We start from the raw sequence: 23,075 nt of genomic DNA on the forward strand, positions 1-23,075 counted from the left end.
TCTTATTTGTTGGTGGCATTTGATAATGAGGAACAGGAGAGGATAAAAGGGAGATAAAAGATCTCTTGCTCTTCAAGGTAACTCTTCATGGCAGTGACCCTGTGGTCATTACTGAAGCTTATAAAGCAAAAAGGAAATGTTGTTACAGAAGGATATTGGCTGAGGTCCCAGTTCTGTGACTGCCAGGGGTCTGCCTGAGTTTATTACCTTTAGGATACATGAATTGATTTCCTCAAAATGGCCAGTGAGACTTCCTAAAAATTTGGTTGAAATACATATAGAGAGACATGGACTTTATTAATGATAGACACATTATGTTTTTATATTTTACATTAAATTGTATGACATTCGTCAGTTGGAAAAATTTCAAGTACTCATTTTTTGCTTAGAAATAATTGAAAAGTATAGTAAATACAAGTAAATAAAGTTTACTTCTTGAGCATTCAACATTCAGTCAGTTGTCTAATTCAGTCCATTAATTACCTGTGATACTACGATTTTATCATAGACTAGGATTGGCATGGAATTTAAACAGTGTTCTATCAGTTTAACACATTAGGAATAGAATTTCTTAGCTTCAAAAAATAGTCTCATTTTAAAAGAATTGTTGTTCAGTCATTCCCTGTCCCTCTCACCTTGCTTTTATTTTTTTCCCCCATGGCATTTATTATCAAATATGATGAATTATATTTTTGCTTGTTTCTTTCCTAGTTCCCCCTACCCTGCAATAAACTCAAAGCTCCAAGCTTTGAGGCAAGCAGATTAGTTGGGTCATGGCTAATATTCCCACATATAAAAGGCACTCAAGAAATATCTGTTGAATGAGTGAATGAATGTCTGTAGTATTAACTGCCTTATAAAGAGACTTTGGAGGATATGCTTTATTTATTTATATATTTTTTTGCTGCTGCTAAGTCGCTGTAGTCATGTCAGACTCTGTGCGACGCCATGGACAGCAGCCCACCAGGCTGCCCTGTCCCTGGGATTCTCCAGGCAAGAACACTGGAGTGGGTTGCCATTTCCTTCTCCAGTGCATGAAAGTGAAAAGTGAAAGTAAAGTCGCTCAGTCATGTCTGACTCTTAGTGACCCCATGGACCCTAGCCTACCAGGCTCCTCTGTCCTTGGGATTTTCTAGGCAAGAGTACTGGAGTGGGGTGCCGTTGCCTTCTCCGATATTTTTTTGAGGATATGCTTTATTTTTTAATTGGAGTTTATAGTTGGTTTACAATGTTGGATTAGTTTCTGCTGTACAACCAAGTGAATCAGCTATGCTGCTGCTGCTGCTAAGTCACTTCAGTCATGTCCGACTCTGTGCAACCCCATAGACGGCAGCTCACTAGGCTCCCCCTTCCCTGGGATTCTCCAGGCAGGAACACTGGAGTGGGTTGCCATTTCCTTCTCCAATGCATGAAAGTGAAAAGTGAAAGTAAAGTCACTCAGTCGTGTCCGACTCTTAGCAACACCATGGACTGCAGCACACATGTCCATGGTGTTTTCCAGGCAAGAGCACTGGAGTGGGGTGCCATTGCCTTCTCCGAATCAGCTATAAGTATACATATATCCCCTCCTTGCACCTCCCTCCCACCCCAGCACCCCCATCCCATCCATCTAGGTCAACCACAGAGCACCAAGCTGAGCTCCCTGCACTATCCGGTAGGTTCCCATTAGCTATCTGCTTCACGCAGTGCAGATACCTCAGTCCCGATCTCCTAATTCTGGAGGGTGTGCTTTTTAGATGATTTAACCTACCCAGTTTTGAATGACATCATCAACAGGAGACTAGCTAAACTCAAGGTGTGGCGGGCCATATTTCCAGATATTCATACACTGAGAGTTTCAAAAGTACACTTATGGGTTAAGTGTAGCAATAAACCTCAGCATGGCAAAAGTCATCCTAAAACTGAAAAAAAATGTTGTTATTTTGTTCCTCACAAAAAATGTGGATCTAAATGGAAGGCTTAGCAGCCTCAGTTAATCCGGAAGCAGCGTCTGATGCCATCAAGAGAGAGTGGGACTGTGAGTAAGACGCCTTCTCCAGCGCTGCGTCCCACCCGGTCTCTGACAGAACTCTCTGGTCTTGGACGAGCTATTTCACTTCAGTTTAAAATGGAGGCAGTCCTAGCACAGTGTTCTAGGATTGTGGTGGGAATTCAATCAGATGATTCATGGAAAACCCTTGGCACAGTGCCTGGCACGTGGCAAGCACTCAGAGGTCGCCGCTGTGGTTTTGTTAGAGGAGCACTGTGAGATGAGAGAAATAGAACACGAGAGTTCCAAATTGTCAGAGGAACGTATTCAGCTCTGCTACTGAATGTGGAATCGGTTGTAGCCAGACCTCAGTGGCCAAGGGGCAAGGTACCTGGAGTGGCTCACAGCAGTGCGTTCATGATTGCTGCCAAAGGGTGCTGGCCAGGGTAGGGGGCGGAGAGAATCCGTGTGCACGTGTGTCTAAGACAGAAAGCTTAAATGCAGTTCCAAAAGAAACTCTTGGAGAATTGACCCAAGATTTAGAAGCCGAAACCTGATTTTGTCTGAATATTCAGAGTAAATACACCTTTCAAGGGTAAACTTGCATGAAATCAAGTTTAAGAGGCTGGTAAACAAAAACAACAGAGGATGAGATAGTTAGATGGCGTCACTGACTCAACGGACATGAATTTGAGCCAACTCTGGGAGATGGAAGGACAGGGAAGCCTGGCATGCTGTGGTTGCAAGGAGTTGAACACAACAGAGAGACTGAATGACAGCAAACAAAACTGAATGTCCAGTTTTATTTGATTATTTGTTATAGGAAGTATAACTATGGTGAAGGTAGCATACTTATCAGTGTCACTGCTTCCTGTTGGCAGATGTAGAGAGGAAGGCAAAATAAAGCCAGAAGTTCCCTTCGTGAGTGTGCCGTCTATTGCCCAGAGAGTCTGTGTGTTTAGGGGCATCAAGTGAAAAGTCTGGCATTTCCATTTCCATGAAGGGAGCAGCCTTGCCAGGATACCTCGCGTTTGCTGCCTCTGGCCAAGCTCCCTCAGCCTGTGCTGGATGAACCTTTCCAAAACTCATCTTCAGTTCAGTTCAGTTCAGTCGCTCAGTCATGTCTGACTCTTTGCGACCCCATGAATCGCAGCACGCCAGGCCTCCCTGTCCATCACCAACTCCTGGACTTCACTCAGACTCACGTCCATCGAGTCAGTGATGCCATCCAGCCATCTCATCCTCTGTCGTCCCCTTCTCCTCCTGCCCCCAATCCCTCCCAGCATCAGAGTCTTTTCCAATGAGTCAGCTCTTTACATGAGGTGGCCAAAGTACTGGAGTTTCAGCTTTAGCATCATTCCTTCCAAAGAAATCCCAGGGCTGATCTCCTTCAGAATGGACTGGTTGGATCTCCTTGCAGTCCAAGGGACTCTCAAGAGTCTTCTCCAACACCACAGTTCAAAAGCATCAATTCTTCGGTGCTCAGCCTTCTTCACAGTCCAACTCTCACATCCTTACATGACCACAGGAAAAACCATAGCCTTGACTAGACGGACCTTTGTTGGCAAAGTAATGTCTCTGCTTTTGAATATGCTGTCTGTTTTGGTCATAACTTTCCTTCCAAGGAGTAAGCGTCTTTTAATTTCATGGCTGCAGTCACCATCTGCAGTGATTTTGGAGCCCCCACAAATAAAGTCTGACACTGTTTCCACTGTTTCCCCATCTATTACCCATGAAGTGATGGGACCGGATGCCATGATCTTCGTTAGTGACTCTCATTTTCCTACATGCAAGTCTCTCGAGCATTCCCCTCTCTTCTGCCCAATGCTTTATTTCTTTATATGGTATACTGCTTGCAACTTGGCTTTCTTTATAATTCTTGTAGACCTGGGAGCCAGTCTTGACCAGAGGAGTTATTTTTTTCTTTTAAAATGACAGAAATGCTTCTGGCTTTCTGAAATTCATGAACTAATTAATTCAGACTAAAAAAGCCAAAGTTGTGGAGAAGGAAATGGCAACCCACTCCAGTACTCTTGCCTGGAAAATCCCATGGACAGAGAAGCCTGGTGGGCTATAGTCCATGGGGTTGCAAAGAGTCAGACATGACTGAGAGAGCAGCCAGTCATTTTGAGGGGAGGAAACAGCCCCAGAAAATTTGAGGTGCTCGCCAGAGGCCCCAGAGCTTTTGATGGTAGAGCCAGAACTATGGCAGAGGACTCCCAGCTGCCAGGCCTCTTGATCCTGGCCTCTCTCACCAGATACCCAGGTGGAAAACTAGAATCTAAAGTATGCCCGAGGGCTTCCCTGGTGGCTCAGTGGTAAAGAATTCGCCTGCCAGTGCAGGAGATGCAAGTTCCATCCCTGGTCCGGGAAGATCCCACATGGCTTGGAGCAGCTAAAGCTACTGTGCCACAGCTGCTGAGCCCATGTACCACAACTGCGGAAGCCCGAGCACCCTCTGCAATGAGATGCCTCCAGTGAAAAGCCCACACCGCAACCAGAGAGTAGCTCCTGCTTGGCACAACTAGAGAAAAGCCCACACAGCAGTGAAGACCCTGCACAGCCGTCAACAAATAAAATCATGGAAAAAGAAAAAAGAGCCGAAGTTGATTCCTTTTTCTCCTGTACCCAATTTAAAAACACAAATAACCCTGACCATTCTACATCTAGGAATTTATCTTACAGAAAAACTCAGGTAGCTAACTGCACGAAGATTTAGGTGCAGGACATTCAGCACACGTTGTAGTAGTGAGATATGAGAAATGGTCCACATGTCTGTCAGTGACTCCCTAATCCACTCTTCTGTTTGATTAGAGACAGGGCCCCGCCTCTCAGCGGAGATGGTAGGCTCTAGATGGTTCTGTGTTAACAGACCAGCTTAAACGCAGGGCAGTGGGAACATAAGCCACCTCCTCTTGGTCAGTGACTGCTTCCAGACCTTGATACGGACGGCCAGAGCAGCAGTCATGTGATTCATTGCCTGTCTTGACTGCAGTTCCAGAAGTAGAAGAGGTGACCAGCGCCCATAAATAGTCTTGAATGCTTTGACTCAGTAGGGCTCTTTGATGTCTTACTCAGGTTTTTCTTTAATGACTTCATGCCTTTGTCTGTTGCCTGTGTTACAGTCTTTCCCGAATCTCACCCAGACCGTTCCCAAGGTGGCCTTAACTAGACTACAGATAACCTTGCCTTGGATTTTGATTTATTCTGCATACTTCAGTAGTGCATGTATGTTTTTTCCTCCTTTATTATCACGGCTTTGGCCTGGGGAAGGGTCTTGGAAGCGGGGACGGGCGTATGTGAGGGAGCAGCCTTAGTTGCAACCGTCACTTCTTGTGGTCAAACTGCTTTTGGCTTTGGTGCTAACAAACATGAACATTCTGTAGTTTCCTAGGTCCTTATTTTGTCTCTTTCTCTTTTTTTTAAACAAAGCCTTGGTGACCTATAAAATTCCTCCACATTCGTTGGCTTCTCACATTCTGTTTCTTATAACTTGCCAGGTTACACTCCCTCTCTCTAAGACAATGAATTCTTCTTTAGATCTGTGCCCGCTCATACTGTGTTTTGAATGGCTTCTTAAATTACGGCCCAGAAATTCTATGTAATTAAAAACATCTCTCAGTAGGTACTGACCTGAAAGGCCATCTTTATTTAAAAAGCATTTAGAGAGTAACATATTTAGATAAGGCCTGGTCTTACTGTTGTTTAAAACAAAAAACAAAAACCAGAAAACCCAGCCTGCCAATGCCACATATGTACAAATAAAAAAATAACAAAACTCAAGAACCAACTCTGTGTGTGTATATGTCCATATGCATCAAAAAAAGATCTATAGGATAACAGACCATTCACAGCGGTTATTTCTGGGGAGCTGTTAAACCAAAAACATTTATTCTTTTGAGGGTAATGACTGCTTTGTGATTCCAAATAAAAATCTTATTTCTATAAAAAATATGTATATATACAGAGTATTTTGCCTACAAATTTATGGAGTTCAGGGACTCTTCTAATAATTTTTTTGACTCAACCCGTGTGTTTTGATATTACAGTCTAATATCCATCTCAGTTGGTCTGTTTTTGCTGCTGCTGCTGCTAAGTCACTTCAGTCGTGTCCGACTCTGTGCGACCCCATAGACGGCAGCCCACCAGGCTCCCCCATCCCTGGGATTCTCCAGGCAAGAACACTGGAGTGGGTTGCCATTTCCTTCTCCAGTGCGTGAAAGTGAAAAGTGAAAGTGAAGCCGCTCAGTCGTGTCCAACTCTTAGCGACCCCATGGACTACAGCCTACCAGGCTCCTCCCATGGGATTTTCCAGGCAAGAGTACTGGAGTGGGTTGCCATTGCCTTCTCCATGGTCTGTTTTTAAGTACTGAGAAAACACTTCGTCTTTGCCTTTATGATATATACATTGTAATAATATGTATTGAACTTCTACTATATTGCTTTGAAGCAACCATAAGGGTAATAGAAATGATATTGTCTCTGTCTGCTGCAGAGAAACTTGTTAATTAAAAGGTTTAACTCATACCTCCTTGAACTTTTTTTTAAAGGTCCATTCTACACAAATCATTCTAAAGTCTAGGGAGCCAGTTTTATTGTATATTAAGTGGGACCAACATGTTTTAAGACCAAATTTATGATATGATAGTTACATATTTTACATGTTAAATACATACTTTAAAGTAAATTGGGTCCTTAAGGCAATCAATATTTAGGGGCATAATTTTACTGTTTTAAATTATTATAGAGGCTAATGGTATTATATGTTTGTGTATTTATGTTACATTATTGGGCTTAGCTATGATTGATTTTGGTACCAGAAATTCCAATTATAAAATTGTTTCTGTGGGCAAATGGGATCTATTTTTCAATGTCTGTTTAGTGTACTTTCTGGAAATACTTTGAGCAAAGTATGTGGAGTTGCTTATATGTTTTTAGCATGAAACTCCATAGGTAACCAAGAGTCTGTTTTGCCCTTCACAGCTCAAATATTACTTCATACTTTAATCTACCAAGCAAAGGCCCCAAATAAAGCTACCCCTTCTTAAACTAAGACTTAAACTACAGTGTTTCATCGGCCTTTATTTCACATTATGTATCAAAGACATTTGTGTATCTAAGATGTTGTTGAGTTGTTAAGTTGTGTCTGACTCTTTTGGGATCCCATGAACCATATAGCCAGCCAGGCTCCTCTGTCCATGGGATTTCCTGGGCAAGGACACTGGAGTGGGTTGCCATTTCCTTCTACAGGGGATCTTCCTGACCCAGGAATTGAAGCTGCATCTCCTGCATTGGCAGGTGAATTATTTTCCACTGAACCACCTGGGAAACCTGTATCTAAGATACTTGGATCCGTTTACAGTGTTCCAGGCTTTGGAGAAGAACCCAAGGCCTGCCTGCAGCACCTTTGGCTACTCTATCAAAGTAGAGTAGTGTCTCTCATCTCAGCAAGTGTCTCTCAGTGGCAACTAAGTCCCCTGGGGGCCACTGCCCAGTATGTATTCATATCATGCCTGTGACACTGTAAAGTGGGTTGCCAAAGCTTATGTTCTTTGCTGGGAGCAGCTACACTCCAGTCATAATGAGTAAATTTACCACTCATATCTTGGTTTCCAGATACTGTTTTCTAATAAAGGGTGCAGTGCTCCTTGGAGACATTGCTAGTTCCAGGGCTGGGGCAGGGAAAATAGAAGGTGAGCCTGGAATATTTTATTGTGCCAGAATGCAGGAAAGTATTCAAAGAATAATGAGGATGCTTCAAAAAGACACAGAAACTAGTTTGAAGAGACTCCCTCTCATTAGTCAAATCTGGATAAATTGAACATTAAAATTAAAATGATAGACATGGTAATTATTGAATAAAATAGGAAGTTATGAACCCAGACTCATAATAATAAAGGCATAAATTGAAATTTTAATGAGAAAGGAAATTTTATGTAGTCTCAAAATCTCTCCCCACAAAAAACCCAAAATATTTGTAATTACAAAGGGGAAAATAGTAACTTTACAGTGGAAGAGCCAAGCAGTTACCATTTTAAAAAGAGATCAAACGTATCTTCATGGGTAATAGGACAGTTGATAGGGTACAATGAGAAATACAGTTTCATGTCTATGATATTCCTGCCAAGGATGTATAACCCGAATCTAATAATGAGGAAACATACAAACCTAAATTGAGGGATGCTCTACAAAGTAATTGGCCTGTGATCTTCAAAGTGTCAAAGTCATAAAGGTCAAGAAAAGACTGGAAAACTATTCCCAGGTTGAAAGGCTAAACAGACACGGCAGCTAAATGCAATGGGTGATTCTGGTTTGGATCCTTTTGCTGTAAGGACATCGTTGAGACAATTGATGAAATTTGAATAGATTCCAAGAATTACAAGGCAGTACTGTATCGAGGTTAATTTCTTAATTTTGATGCTTATATAATATTTAGGAGACTGTAGGAATTAAATATGAAAGGAACATTCTTAAACTTTTTAGTCTCAGGACCTCTTTATACACTTAAAAAGTGTGGAGAGTCCCATAGAGCTTTCATTTATGTAGGATACAGCTGTCAATGTTTATTGTATTAGAAAGTCAAGCTGGCTAATTTTTTAAAATAATTTTTTAATTCATGTAAAAGTAATAGCAGTAAACCCATTCTATGTTAGTGTAATGTGTTTTTAGTAAGGACAATAGCTGTCTTCTGAAACAACAAGATTCAGTGAGAAGAGTGGCGTTATTTTACATTTTTAAAACTCTCTTTGATATCTGACATAGAAGACAGTTGTATTTGCAGATCTGTTTCTGCATTCATTATGTGAAGATATGTTCTTTTGGTTGAAGTTCAAAAAAAAAAGGGTTTCCATGGTAGCTCAGCTGGTAAAGAATCCACCTGTTTGATTCCTGGGTCAGGAAGATCCCCTGGAGAAGGGATAGGCTACCCACTCCAGTATTCTTGGGCTTCCCAGGGGGCTCAGATGGTAAAGAATCTGCCTGCACTATGGGAGACCTGGGTTCAATCCCTGTGTCGGAAAGATCCCCTGGAGGAGGGCATGGCAACCCACTCCAGTATTCTTGTCTGGAGAATCCCCGTGGACAGCGGAGCCTGGTGGTCCATGGGGTCACAAAGAGTCAGACATGACTGAGCAACTAAGCACAGCACAGCAGATAAGAAGAAAATCTGGTTTACATGAATATGTAGTAGGAGAAGAGAAAGTGATTTGGGTAGCCTCTTCAGATAATTGTGGATATTTTTTTTGGTTACTACATCAACATTCCTTAAGTGAAAATTTCTTCAAGGTTAGTTGTGATATGGAATCTGAAAATATATCAATGAACTTTTCATACTCCATTACCTTAAAATCCATATGTCTATCTCCCACGTTGAATAGGTCTTTTGTCCATGATGATTTTTTAACTTTAAGATTGGTCTTTGGAAAATAGTGGTTCCTGAGTTTTGCAAATCTTATAAGTGTTGACACTGTTCCCCTCCCTGTGCCCCACCCCCCGCCAAATTACAATTACTAATATCAGTCCTAATCTCATCAAAAAATATTTTCTTTCAGTCTCAGGATGGTGGATACAAGTTTTACAGGATTCTAATTTTCATTTAAAATCTCCGATTTTACCATGGACAGTAAATCGTGTTGCTTTTCTTGAAGTGCCAGGCTAGCTTCACCCATTCTTAGGATATGTCTGCCAAACCTGAATAAGCATAGTTTTTCTGTCAGTTGTTCTTTAAAGTGAAATGACGCTGCCTGAAAAAGGGCAGCTAATTCAGCCCACAGCTCAACGGTGCTTGCTTTTTCTCAGGACGGCCACTGTCCTGGGTACACAGAAAAAGTGTCTTATGTAGACTTCCCGTTTTGTCACATGGAACATTACAAAGATGTATCCACAAGGGTAGAGATTTAATAAAAAGTATTTTACTGCTTCTTACAGGAGCCATTCTTTAACAAAACTGACTTTTTTCTTTTTTACTGCTGGTATGTGAAGAACACAGTGACTTTTAACATAGTTAGGTTTCTTGGGAAGACTCTAGCAGTTTTACCCACCATTACTTTTGTGCTATTGGCAGTTATCACCAACTAAAACAGGCAAATAATGTCTTAGTAATTTTGACTCTAAAGAGCCATCAGGGTCATGGGTCACTATTTGAGAACGGCTACACTGAAGTCCTTATGGATGATGGAATCTGAAGCAACTGAATGAAGCATGGTTCAGGAGAAAAATTCCTTGTACAGTATTTGAAACTTTGAGATTATTTCAAAATTAAAAAATAAATAAATAAATGATAGCCTTTCAAATGATGAAAACTGAAATTTACGATGATAGTCACTTGTGAGTTTCAGCAAGATGCCAGTAAATTCTTCTGCAGATTAAGTGGCATATGTCATTTAGTAAACTTTTTGGCATCTAGTTGATTCTTAGTAAATGATAACTTAAGAATTATTACTGTAGTAGCTGTTATCAGGTATTACTCCTGTTCAGTTGGTAGACTGTTAATTGCAGCCCTAAGCATTTTACATGGTACCTCTGAGTTCCTTAGGACATCCTAGAGTCTAGATGAGTGGCGTCAGGTCTGTATTCTTAGTTCCAATAATACAGGAGGAGACTGTAAATCAGCACTTTTGCTTTTACTTTGGTTTAATATGTAAAAACTGTGCTTTAAAATATGTAAAAACTGTACTTTAAGTGAAAAGTGTTGTTTTGTGTTGAATAGAAAAATGGTTCTACTTTTGGCAAAATGTTGAACTATATTGATCTTCAGATTATTAATTGCCAAAAGTAGTTATTTCAATAGCTAATATTTTAAATTTTATGGTAATTTTTTCAAAAGTTCCTGGATTGGTTTTGTTTTGACCTTAAAGAAATAAAAGCAACTGTTAAGCTTCCTTTTTCTAAATACCTAAGTGAGAGACCTAGATCTTGAAAAGAATACTTTTTCCTGTGGTGAGATTTCACAAAACCAGAATGGAATCTTGTAAGAACAAAGTAACAGGTTGAAATAAAAAGAGGTCACTTAAAAACAAAAGCAGCACAGTCAGCATTTTTAGAAGAAAGGTACTGTGTGATATTTGACTTCTAATTAATTCTAACTATCTTTTTATTTGAAAGAAGAAAGAAATGTTATGGAGGGTTACAGAAATATCCCTTTTGCTTTCAAACTTGATTTTTAGTTCATGTATCCTGCATGGGAAATTGGTCAACTGGCAGTACTCACTACCTTCTGTGTCCATGAGTTCCACGTGGTGGGTTCAACCAACCCCAGGATCACGTGTTATGTTTACAATCCTGGGTTGGCAGAATTAGTGGATATGGTGGGCCGAATACAGAACTTGAGCCTCCGTGGATTTTTATATTCACAGGGCGTCCTAGAAACAAATGGATACCAAGAGACGAGTTTAATTTCATTTCTCAAGCCAACAAAGAGAGGTGCCTCAAGGAAAAAAGTTGCTTTTCAAAAGGAAAAAAAAAAAGTATTTTATGTGATTTAAAAAAAAATGCTGAGACATAATTGGAGGAATTGTTATATATCTTTATCCCACAGCCCTTAGGGTATTGATTTTAATGTATCAGAGCTTCTACCTTGGAAGAAAGACAATAGAGGCAGTCATGTCGTGGACCGTTGTGGTGGACAAGGATCAGGGTACTCAGAAGTATGTCTCCAAAGCTTCGGTGAAGTTCTTACTCTTCTCCAGTGGTGGGCTGTTGCTGAGCTGTAGACTGGTAGTTGTATGAAGAGCCTCGGGCAGGAGACGTGAACGTGGAAATGAAGATTATATTGGGGTGGCCCAAAGGTTCGTTCAAACCTGAAGATGATGGTCCCCACTCACGGTCCAGGTGCTTGTTGCAGCCTTGTGCTCGTGTTTAAAACGGAGGTTTCCTGTTCATCTGCGTTGGCTTCTGTTGGCAGGGCCAGATGAGAGCTGATAGGCTATGGGAAGCGGGGAGATGCCTAGATTTATTTCCACAGTTCCTAAGGAAGCCAGCTGTCTCCCACCCCAGCCTTTTAGAACATCTGTCATTATTCTCTTCTAAGGGCCTTGGCCCAGAGAGTGGCATCTCCTGTCCTGTTTTTATGTACATGCTTCTATTTTTGACTCACACAGCTTGGTGGTGGTGGTTTGGGGGGTAGTTCATGGAGCCCTCAAAGCTGGTCCACAGACCTGGTCAAGAGCATGCATAGCCGATAACCTCGGGAAAGGACATGTGAGGGAAGGCTCCTGGATTCTTCTGGGGGAGTTTTCCTCACTATAAAAGGGACCTAAACAGGATGTCCCGTTGTTGATTCTGAACGTTGCCTGCGTGGCTGTTTGGAATGGCAGTGGGCTTCTTGAAACCAAGAGAAGAGCCAGTCTAGAGGAATAAGAGAAAGAGTGGAAGGACCCTGGAGCCTTGTGACATTGTTGAGCAACTGAACAAAACAGACCCAAGTCCTTGTCCTCACAAGCTTAATTCTGGAGGGAGCGGAGGACAATAAACATGTACATTAACAAGGTACACAGATTAGAGAGGGGTAAGCACAATGGGATGGAAAAAAGCAGAGAAGGGGGAGACGGAGTGCAGGAGAGGAGTAGCTGCATTTTTCAAAGGCTGGTCAAGGAAGACTTCTCTGACCCAACAGAGACGCGGCATCTGGAACAGCATTCCAGACAGGGCATAGAAAGTGCAAAGGCCTTGAGTGTATTTGGAGAAGATTCTGTGTCTATAGAACTGCCAGGACCCCTGTGAACAAGGCTGAGGAGTGACCGGAGAGTAGGTGGGTAAAGATGAGTTTGGTATCAGGCTGTTGCTGAAGACTTTGTTTCTTCCTGGATGTGAGATGGCACCCTTTGGAGGTTTGCAAGGAGGGAAGTGACAGGATCTGACCTATGTTTTAAAAAGAAGAAAAGCCCACAATAGGGGCAGTGAAGAAAAGTTAAGAGAAAGAAAACAGTGTTAACTGGACTAGAGCAGGATTCAGAGGAATTCAGGTATAAGTTCAAATTTTTATGTATCTGGAAAAACATCAAAAGCCATGACGACATAAGAAAACTTACTTATGCCATATGCATATAAGGCTGTGCCATGTAAGTACACTCACCAAATCTTCTGAGATCTAAAAGTAAATTTGATTCAGTGGCTGTTAGGTGGCTTTTATTAGTAGAGAGAAATTTTCCTAAATGTCAGCGTATAGTGCTGGTGTGGAAACAGACTTTGCTTTTCTTAAATAAATAGATAAATTTTATCTTATTTTACCTCTGGAATAAAGTTTTACTTTCCATAAAACGTTTCTTTCAGCCTTTTGATTTTAGTCTTTTTTCTTGTGAATCGGTGGCTCTAATAAAGGCAAGAGTTCTTTACTTACTTGTGGTAAATTCTGTGAACCATCTGTGATAAGACATGTTGGACCAGCTATGGGGAAAAACCCTGTATCTGGCTGTCCATTACATGAACACATATCATAACTCATTTATATTCGAATCGTAGGTATACCTTTAACACTAGATAAGGTGTTTTCCAGGTCAATTATTATCCTCTCTAGTTTATTCATAGATTCCTATCTAGGGTCGATAACTTTTCATTGAGTCTAACTAATAATAAATCTGTCGTGAACCAGCTGTTTTAGTTTCAGACATAAATCCTTTTAGGTCAAGAACAGAAATCTCTGTGGATTAATGCTGTATATTCTGTGATGAGCCGGCATTGACTTCAAAGGAAGAACATTTTATTTTTGGAAGTAGGGTTTTTAAGTTAATTCTTTTGAATTCTCATCCAGTTCCAAAGAATAAACATTCTTAGAGACTTTATGGACTGCCTCCTGTATGCCAGTACATAGTCGTATTGATAGTAATAAGGTCATATTTTTGTACCTTTGTGTTGACAGCACTAATGAGTATTAGTGCCTTCATTTTCAAAAGAGGATGCAGAGGCCCATAGACTTGCTCAAAGTCAAAGCAAATAAGTGTGGAAGAGAAATTGGTAGCCGTGTCTCGGTAACCTCACCGTTGATGCCATGCTCTCAGAGCAGCTCACTGGTGAAGGCAGAAATCAACATGACACGTTCCTTCTCATGAGGATGCTTTCTCCAGTGTGTCTCACTTCTCAGTTTGTTATTTCCCTTAGCTCTGTTTAGACCTGAATAGTCCTGTGCAAAGTGGAACACAGGTCTTTCTTGTGTCACTCTCTGGCTCCATTACTGTGCATTTTATGTGGGCTTTTTAAATGTAGCCACTATTTATCATTAACCAAGTTTCCAAATTCTAATATCGTATTCTTTTTATTTCCAGATTAATAATATGGGTTTTTTGTTTTAATAGATCACACTTTACAATATTTTGTGACATAGAGACTGAAGAAAGAATGAAGTTACCAATTTGCAATTAAAATCATAAAGCCAGAGATACTTAAAGAGTATATAGCATGATGATATGAACCATGTTTTATAGTTTGTACCTAAGGGTCTAAAAAGCCATCATTTTGATTTATAGGAGAACTGATTAAGGAACATTCAGGCAACTCTGATAACACTGGAATTTTTATTTCAGAACTATTGTGCTGACTCTATAGTATCTCTTAGATGGTCTCACGATTGCTTAAAATTATCCTGATCTAAATTTCATCTCAAGTTGGGGTGGGGAAAGTGTTTGAAAGAGTAATGTCATCAAATGCTTGAATCTTATTTGCCATATATTAATTTTCCTCTCTCCATTTGTGTTTTTTTCCCTAGGAGAAAAATTCAAAGTGGAAACAAAGACCATTGCTGTTGACTTTACGTTAGAAGATATTTATGACAAAATTAAAACAAGCTTGGCAGGTCTCGAGATTGGTGTTTTAGGTTTGTATCTTTGTCACATTTATAGATTCTTCTTATATCTATTGATTAGTACTGTTTTCATTTTGAATGTTAGGTGTTCAACTGGTGGCCTAACTAGTGAAAAGAAAATTGTCTTGTTAATACAAATGATCATTAGATGATATTAATTTATATATGCGTGAATCTTTATGTTTTGTGTTGTATTTTAATGATGACTACAATTTAGGTTGTTTTCTTGGCCTGCTTTATTTCCACTCTTTCATTCTCTCGGTATGTATTTAATATGGCTATGTTGTTATAATCGTTTTAGCAGGTGATGCTGACCCATTTTTATAGTTGAGGAAATACAGGCTTAGAGGGGTATTTCTTAGCCTTTGTTCAGTATTACCCTCTCCCCAACAAGGAGTCTTTTTAGACATTGTTTTCCACTAGTCTTCCCTCCCATGAAATTTTAGTACCACAGGTACACTGTGGATCTTGTTTACGTGCTGTACCTATACAGAAAGGTTAAGAGCTCACACCACGCCCCCAAAACAATTTTTGCCCACTGAGGGGAGCTATCACCCCAGTTGAGAAGATGTGACTCAGATGAATGACTTGCCTGAGGTCACACAGAGGCTGAGAACTGCACCTGGGTTTTAGCCACTACAGTAAATCCCCTACCCAAAAACGAGTTCCATTCTGAGAGCGTGTTCCCAAGTCCAGTTAGTAAGTCCCCCAAAGTTAGCCTAGGTCCCAGCTAACACAGCTGGCTATGTGATACTGTACTGTAATAGCTTTATAATATTTTTCACACAAATAACACACAAAAAACAAAGAACATGTTTTTAATCTTATACAGTCCATACAGTACCTGAAAAGCTCTACTGAGCACTGTTGTACTTTGGTACTTTGCAGCAGTGTACTAAAAGTACCGTCGTCCTTCTCAGCAGTGATGTACCAGCCCCGTCACTGCTGCTTTAAGCTTGCTGCCGGACGTCCTGGGCTTAAAATAAAGATACTGCACGACCGCACTCTGTGCAGTTGTTGTTGTTGTTCAGTCGCCCAGTCGTATCTGACTCTTTGCAACCCCGTGAACTGCAGCATGCCAAGCTTCTCTGTCCTTCACTGTCTCCTGGAGTTTGCTCAGACTCAGGTCCATTGAGTCGATGATGCCATCCAACCATCTCATCCTCTATCAGCCCCTTCTCCTCCCTCCTTCAATCTTTCCCATCATCAGGGTCTTTTCCAGTGAGTCAGCTGTTCGCATCAGGTGGGCAAAGTATTGGAGCTTCAGCATCAGTCCTTCCAATGAATATTCAGGGTTGATTTCCTTTAGGGCTGGAGTGTTATAGAAGGCTTTCTTCAGCTGTCTTTCCCGACCCAGATATAGAAAGTCTACAGCGTGAGTTTAGGCACAATAGGTAGATCTATGAAGGATGAGGTACAGGGTACCTACTTCCAGAATCCTAGGACTTGTGTCAGTACGTAAGCATTAATATTTAGACATAAGAATTGATATTTTCCTGGGCCACGTATGCTAATGGAACCACTGCTTTTGTAGTCCAGCCCCTTAGTAAATTGCAGCCTGCGAGTCAGCAGTTTCCACCCTTCTTTATTCATTCACCAGTCAGTGAACTGGAGATACAACAATAAACAAGAAAGCACCCAGCTTTATGTAGTGTAATCTTCTGAATGGAAAGACAACCCTGATCAAAAATAGTTATCTATGGGATAAGTGTTGAGACAGGGAGGGCGGGGTGTAATAAAGAGGATAAAAGGAATGGCAGAGTTGATATGGGAAAAAATAATGGTGACTTGGCCTAGCCGGTAGGGTAGGAAAAAGGATGATTCCAGAAATACGAAGGGAGTGGAGGAAGCAGGACTGTACATGTGGGCGATGCAAGAGAACCCTTGATGACCTTCAGGTTTCTGGCTTGAACATCTGTGTCAGTAATACCATCTAATAAAATGGGGAATCCTAGAAAAGGAAGCTTTTTGGGAACAAGGATCGTTTAAGTTTGGGGTTCTTCTAGGATGCCCAAATGGGTTCTTTTTTAATTAATTTTTATTTGAGTATAGTTGCTTTACAATACTGGGTTAGTTTCTACTGTACAGCGAAGTGAATCAGTCATATGTACACATGTATCTCCTCTTTTTTGGATTTCCTTCCCATTTAGGTCACCACAGAGCACTGAGTAGAGTTCCCCATGGTATACAATAGGTTCTCATTAGTTATCTCTTTTATATATAGTACTGTATATATGGGCTTCCCTGATGGCTCAGTGGTAAAAAATACGCCTGCCAATGCAGGAGATTACCTGCCAATGCCAACCCAGGTTTCGATCCCTGGGTCCAGAAGATCTCCTGGAGAAGGAAATGGCAACCCACTCTACTGTTCTTGCCTGGGAAATCCCATGGACAGAGGAGCTTTGTGGGCTATAGTCCATTGGGTGGCAAAAGAGTCAAATACAATTTAGCAACAAAACCACAACAGAAGTGTACTTATGTCAATCCCAATCTCCCAATTCATCCCCTCCCCACCAGGTGGGGTTGTCAAGTTGATAGTTGGACATATGGGTCTAGCTGTTAGTAGAGCTCTGAACTAGAGATAGAGCTTAGAGGTCAGTCATCTCTGAGTAGTCGTCTCATTGGAGAAAGGAGACTGGAGCTAATCCAAGGAGAATGGAGAGAAAGTAAAGAGGAAAACTGGGACAGAGCTCTGTGTCATCACGGGCTGCCTGGAACTAGTGTGGAGGAGGGGTAGTTTTTTGCACAAGTTCAGCACTGTCCACTGGAAATATAATGCAAGCCAGGTATGTGATTTTAACCTGTCTTGTAGCCGCATTTTTAATAAATGAAAAGGAACAAACGAAACTAGTTTTAGTAATGTATAACCACTGTATCCAAAGTATTATCACTTTACCAAGTAATCCACATAACACTTTTGGAAACATTTTATATTCTTTTTCTCATACCAAGTCTTCAGGTCATAGGGTGTGTTTTACATTTATAACATTATCTTGGTTCGGACTAGCTACATTTTAGATGTTCGGGAGCCACCCATACCTAGTGAAAGTGTCAGTTGCTCAGTAGTGTCTGACTGTTTGCGACCGGGTGGACTCTAGCCTGCCAGGCTTCTCTATCCATGGAGTTCTCCAGGCAAGAACACTGGAGTGGGTAGCCATTCCCTCCTCTCCAGGGGATCTTCCTGATCCAGGGATCGAACCCTGGTCTCTTGCATTGCACACAGATTCTTCACCATCTGAGCCACACACATGCCTAGTGATAGACATCTATCTCCAGTTCATCTTGGCTGTCTCTCATCCTCAGTTTGTGTGGGAGAGCCATAAATATAACTGTGAGGTTTTCCTTACGCTTTGACATGGCTTTTAACCTGGGCAGTTTGCAGTGTCTGGCAATATCCAGACACACTTCTGGTTGTCACTAATTGAGGAGAGAGGAGGAAGCTCTGTTGGCCCCTGTGCAGGGCGGGAGGGAATGGTGGTAAACATGCTCAAATGCTCAGATAGACTCCCTCTGCAAAGGATGATCAGGCTGAAATCTCAGCAGTGCTGAGGTTGAGGTTAAAATCTTAACAGTGTGGCTTTGAAGTTATACTGTAATTAAACGATTTGATTGAATCCTTAGGCCCCCACACACATACATAGACAACTTAAGTTTTGATTTCTTAGGTTGGTTACAGCTCAATAATAAAAATAATTAGAGCTGATGCTCCTTTAAAGTTTATAGCAGCACTTTCACATTCATTATACTATTAATTGGCTATACACTTTGTTTTCTTCCTACTCTGTCAGAACTATCTCCTTAATCATGAGCTTTGTATAATTATTATTGACATTTATTAGCAGATATATTGCATTGTAATTTTAATTTGCCAAGAGTTTTGAGGAAAATATTAAAATGTCCTTATGAGCTAAATTTTATCTTACTACTAGGTCATATTTCAACCTAAATCTTATAGTTCTTTCTCTAGTGTGGGTGTAACCATCTAGAACTTGTGGGAGGGGTCTGGTGTTGATTTTTTATATTATTATTATTACCTGAACATATAGCCCCTTCACTTTTTTCCCTCTTCCCCCACCCCAGTCCAGATCCCATTATACCCCCACCTCTGTCTAAGAAGGATAAAATAATTTATTCTCCTTCCTCCTCTGCTTAACGTCAGTCTCACCTTATAATATTACCTAAAATAACAAACATATACATTGATTTCTAGTAAGATTTAGCAATCAATCCATATTAAGTCATAAGAAAGATTTTTTTTTCTACTGAAAAAATTTTAATGAAACCAGTAATGATAAAAAGAAATAAAAATCACCAAGGTATATTCCATTTGTTTGAATAGCATTGACCACTAAAAGCATAGTCAGTGCTTAATAGAGAATTTCTATTTTCAGAATTGCAATAGAAAATAAACACTATGTGTTAGGAAAGAAATATTAATTTTTCAATAAGATAAGTGGGGAAAAAAAGGGCCATGAATTCTGTGAATTCATACTGAAAGCTTACCATAACTTGATCAGACTGCAAATGTGTAAGGTTGAGACGATGAACTCTTTACTCTGTTGTGTAAAATAAGCAAACATCTCCTGTCTTCTGTCAGGCAAATGCCAAGAAACACAGATTTAAGAAAACTTAAAAACAAACTCCAGCTATTTAGAGAAAATGACATCAGTCCTGCTTTCAGCAAGCAAACAATTGGTTAACAGAATGTGACTGTTAAAATGCTCAGTTGATTCCTCAAGAGAGACGCTCATGTGTGTTCCAGGTCGGTTTGGAGGACTTCATGCACTACATCTCAGTCGGCGTACTTTACCAAGGCCAAGGGAGTAGACTTGGTTTTGAAGTATGCCACAGACAATACTTGTTTCAAATTCCACTCTGACTTTTTTTTTTTACTTTTAAACAGTGGCATTCTTTATTTTAGAGGCAAAAATAGAAAGGTCCTTCTGGAAAAAGATGCTTAGTTTGTGATTCATTTAAAAAAAATCAACCATAGCTTTTTTCAAGCTTTTAATGCATCCTGGACCAAGAGTTTCCCTATGCTAAGTGCTATTAAGGTCCTCTCCACCCATGTCATTATTTATGTAACTTGTAGAGTCCAGAAAATCTGTTGGTACCGGGTGTCGATCTGTAATGGCTTAGTACCTGTTGATTACCCATGAACTTTTTTCTGTCTCTACACAGTGCCCATAATTATATTAAGAGGCAGCATTTAAATAACAACAGCATATATAGACAATAAGAGTCAGTTGATTGCAAAATCTGAGATAGATGTTTTTCTCTTTTCTTCCTACTACTACTACTACTAAGTCACTTCAGTCGTGTCCGACTCTGTGCGACCCCATAGACGGCAGCCCACCAGGCTCCCCCATCCCTGGGATTCTCCAGGCAAGAACGCTGGAGTGGGTTGCCATTTCCTTCTCCAATGCATGAAAGTGAAAAGTGAAAGTGAAGTCGCTCAGTCGTGTCCAACCCTCAGGGACCCCATGGATTGCAGCCTTCCAGGCTCCTCCGTCCATGGGATTTTCCAGGCAAGAGTACTGGAGTGGGGTGCCATTGCCTTCTCCACTTTTCTTCCTGTGCCCTTCATAAATAAATAATTGTTCTATTAATGTATTTGGTGGGTTATTTTTTAATTGGTATCTTCCCTTCTCAGCTGAATGCAAAAATATCTCTTGATTATCCTTACCTATGCAGCCTTATGGATTATGGGAAAAACATCAGAAGCATTTGTGTTCTGTTTTCCCCCCTACAACTTAGTATTTGTTCTGGGATGGAAAATAGTTGAGTGTTGGGAATTAAGTATCTTAAAAGATAGTTTGAGCAGAGATTAATAGTTAAGATCAGTCCTGTAGCTCTATAACTGTTTATATTTAATTTTCAAAGCTTCTTAACAAAAGACCAAAAATATTATTAGCTACTTGGGGGAAAGGACCAGTTAGCTTCAAAATGGCAAACTCCCAGGGAATTAGTTTGGTTGAGATCTCTAGAAGGCTTTGTTGTACTTCAGTCCCCAAAGTGTCAGAGGAAAAGGAAACAGATGGCTGAGAGTGGGGACCACAGGGGGGTAGGAACTGGGCTGAGGAAAACTTTTCTAGGAACCCTGGGAGGGGAGAAATCTTAAGCACTTTGGGAAGTTATTATGTGGCCTCTCGGTTCCCAGTTAATGAAGGAAATTACAAGTAGAAGAGTCTTGCTGCTTTTTCAGAGGGTTTTAAAATATGTAAAGCTACAGATGATCTTCTTGCCATTCTCAGGAACTTTACTATTTAGAAATTAGTTTTAAAGTGCCTTCTTTTGAAATGTAAATGTCTCTGAAAGAGCAGTGACATCTTCATTTTCATCTGATTGGTATTAGTGTGTTCAGTTTACTGTCTACTTGCTGGATGAGTCACCTTGAGGAATGACTATTTTAGTTAATGAAAGATGTGGAGAAATCATTTTGAAATGGAGCAGCGAGGCTTAAAGAGGAAACTGTAGTGGTAGGCTGATGAACAGTGGGGGTGCTTAGGTGCTGCTGGTGGTTTAGTTGCCAAGTCGTGTCCAAGTCTTGTGACCCAACGGACCGTAGCCCACCAGGCTTCTCTGTCCATGGGATTTCCCAGACAAGAATACTGGAGTGGCTTGCCGTTTTGTTCTCCAGGGGATCTTTCCAGTCTCCTGACTTGCATGTGGATTCCTACTGACTGAGCTACCAGGGAAGCCCAAGGGTGCCTAGAGAGAGGATGAAAAATAGAACGGCAAGATAAGGTTAGTTGAGAGAGCACCAGTGATAAACTTTGGATGTCTGGAAACACCCTTCTTCCTTTTCCTTTTTTTCCCCTTGCCCTGTAGCCCAGGTATAAAATGACTCTGGCTCAAGAAAGGACAGAGGCTATTGTTTTAGTATGCAAGAAAGGATTAGAGGAGCATTGTAGGATGGTAGGATGATAGTTTGTAGAGAGGGTGAATTTACTCTATTATTCCAGGATATAATTTTCATGCCTTCTTGGGGTTTAAGACATTTCCAAAACTTCTCTTTTCTAATACAATCAAGTTCTGTCCCAAACCACCAGAGTTAGTGTAGATCCACAGGTACGATGACACAGTCCCCAAATAGACTGCATTCATTTCAGACACGAGCTGTAAGTTTGAAGGTCCCCAGGCCACCTGCACTTCTGACCCGCTGGCCACGAATTTGTGGTTTCCCGTGACCCTTTCAGGTTCAGCAACTTAAAATCAGGACCGGCCAAACGAAGAGACACAAAGGGCAAGTCCAAGAGGGGTCCAGACACAGAGTTTCTGTGCCCTTGCCTTGTGGGGTCAGGACTCGTCACCTTTTCCACACATTGGTGTGTTCACCCACCGGGAAGCTCCATTGACCTCAGGGCCCAGAGTTTTTATTGGGGTTTCATTATTTAGGCATGATTAATCAAACCTTTGGCCAAGTGATTCAACTCGATTTCCAGCCCCCATCCCTTTTCCACAGGCAGGGCTGGCTCAAAGCCCCAGCTCTAGTCACCACGACTGACCTCAGGTTTCTTGTCTGGTTAGCTTAAACTCAGATGTGATCCAAAGGCCCCACCGTGAATAACAAAGACATTCCAAGGGTTTAGTCATTTCCCTTCAGGAATCTGGGACAAGGACCAGGCAAACTATATTATACAGCATTCTTTTTAATACAGCATTTTTTCATTTCTTAATTGTTTGTCTTCCTCTCCCACCCCACCCTCCCCATCCCCCTGCTACAGGCAGATCCTATTTTTAAAAAATAATTTTATTTACTTATTTATTTATTTTTGGCTGCACTGGGGTTTTTGTTGCTGTGTGCACACTTTCTCCAGTTGTGGTGAGCAGGGGCTTCTCCTCTTTACTGCGATGCTGTTCACTGCAGTGGCTTCTCCTTATGCAGAGCACAGGCTCTAGGTGCACAGGCTTCCGTAGCTGTAGCACGTGGGCTCAGTAGTCGTGGCTCACAGACCTGGTTACTCCATGGCATGTGGAGGCCTCTGGACCAGGGCTTGAACCCTTGTCTCCTGCATTGGCAGGCAGAGTCCCATCCACTGTGTCATCAGGGAAGTCCCTTCCTGTTTGTTGATAGTCATGCCCCAACTCATTCAACAAGTAAAATTGCGGAGAGATAGCAGTAAGCAAAACTGATACTGTTTTTGCTTTCATGGAAGACAGCCACTGAACAAGTAATTAGGAATAGGTTTCATGTAATGAAAGGGTAAATTGCTGAGAAGGCTAAGAGTGTCAGAGAGGATCTCTCCGAGAAAGTGATATTTAAGTTGAGACCTAAAAGTTGATTAATCCTGCAAGAAAAGATGTTTCCAG

The 23,075-nt window shown here is 41.1% G+C and overlaps 1 protein-coding gene across 1 annotated transcript in view; it reads left to right on the forward strand.

The window, feature by feature from the left end:
* Nucleotides 1–23,075, forward strand: part of HSD17B12 (hydroxysteroid 17-beta dehydrogenase 12) — a 177,440-nt gene that overhangs the window by 97,853 nt on the left and 56,512 nt on the right. The window contains 1 exon segment of the mRNA NM_001101307.1: nt 14,667–14,774. Coding sequence (NP_001094777.1) covers nt 14,667–14,774 — 108 coding nt within the window.

The sequence above is a fragment of the Bos taurus genome, chromosome 15 (genome assembly GCF_002263795.3).
Source record: "Bos taurus isolate L1 Dominette 01449 registration number 42190680 breed Hereford chromosome 15, ARS-UCD2.0, whole genome shotgun sequence".
Lineage (NCBI taxonomy): Eukaryota > Metazoa > Chordata > Mammalia > Artiodactyla > Bovidae > Bos > Bos taurus.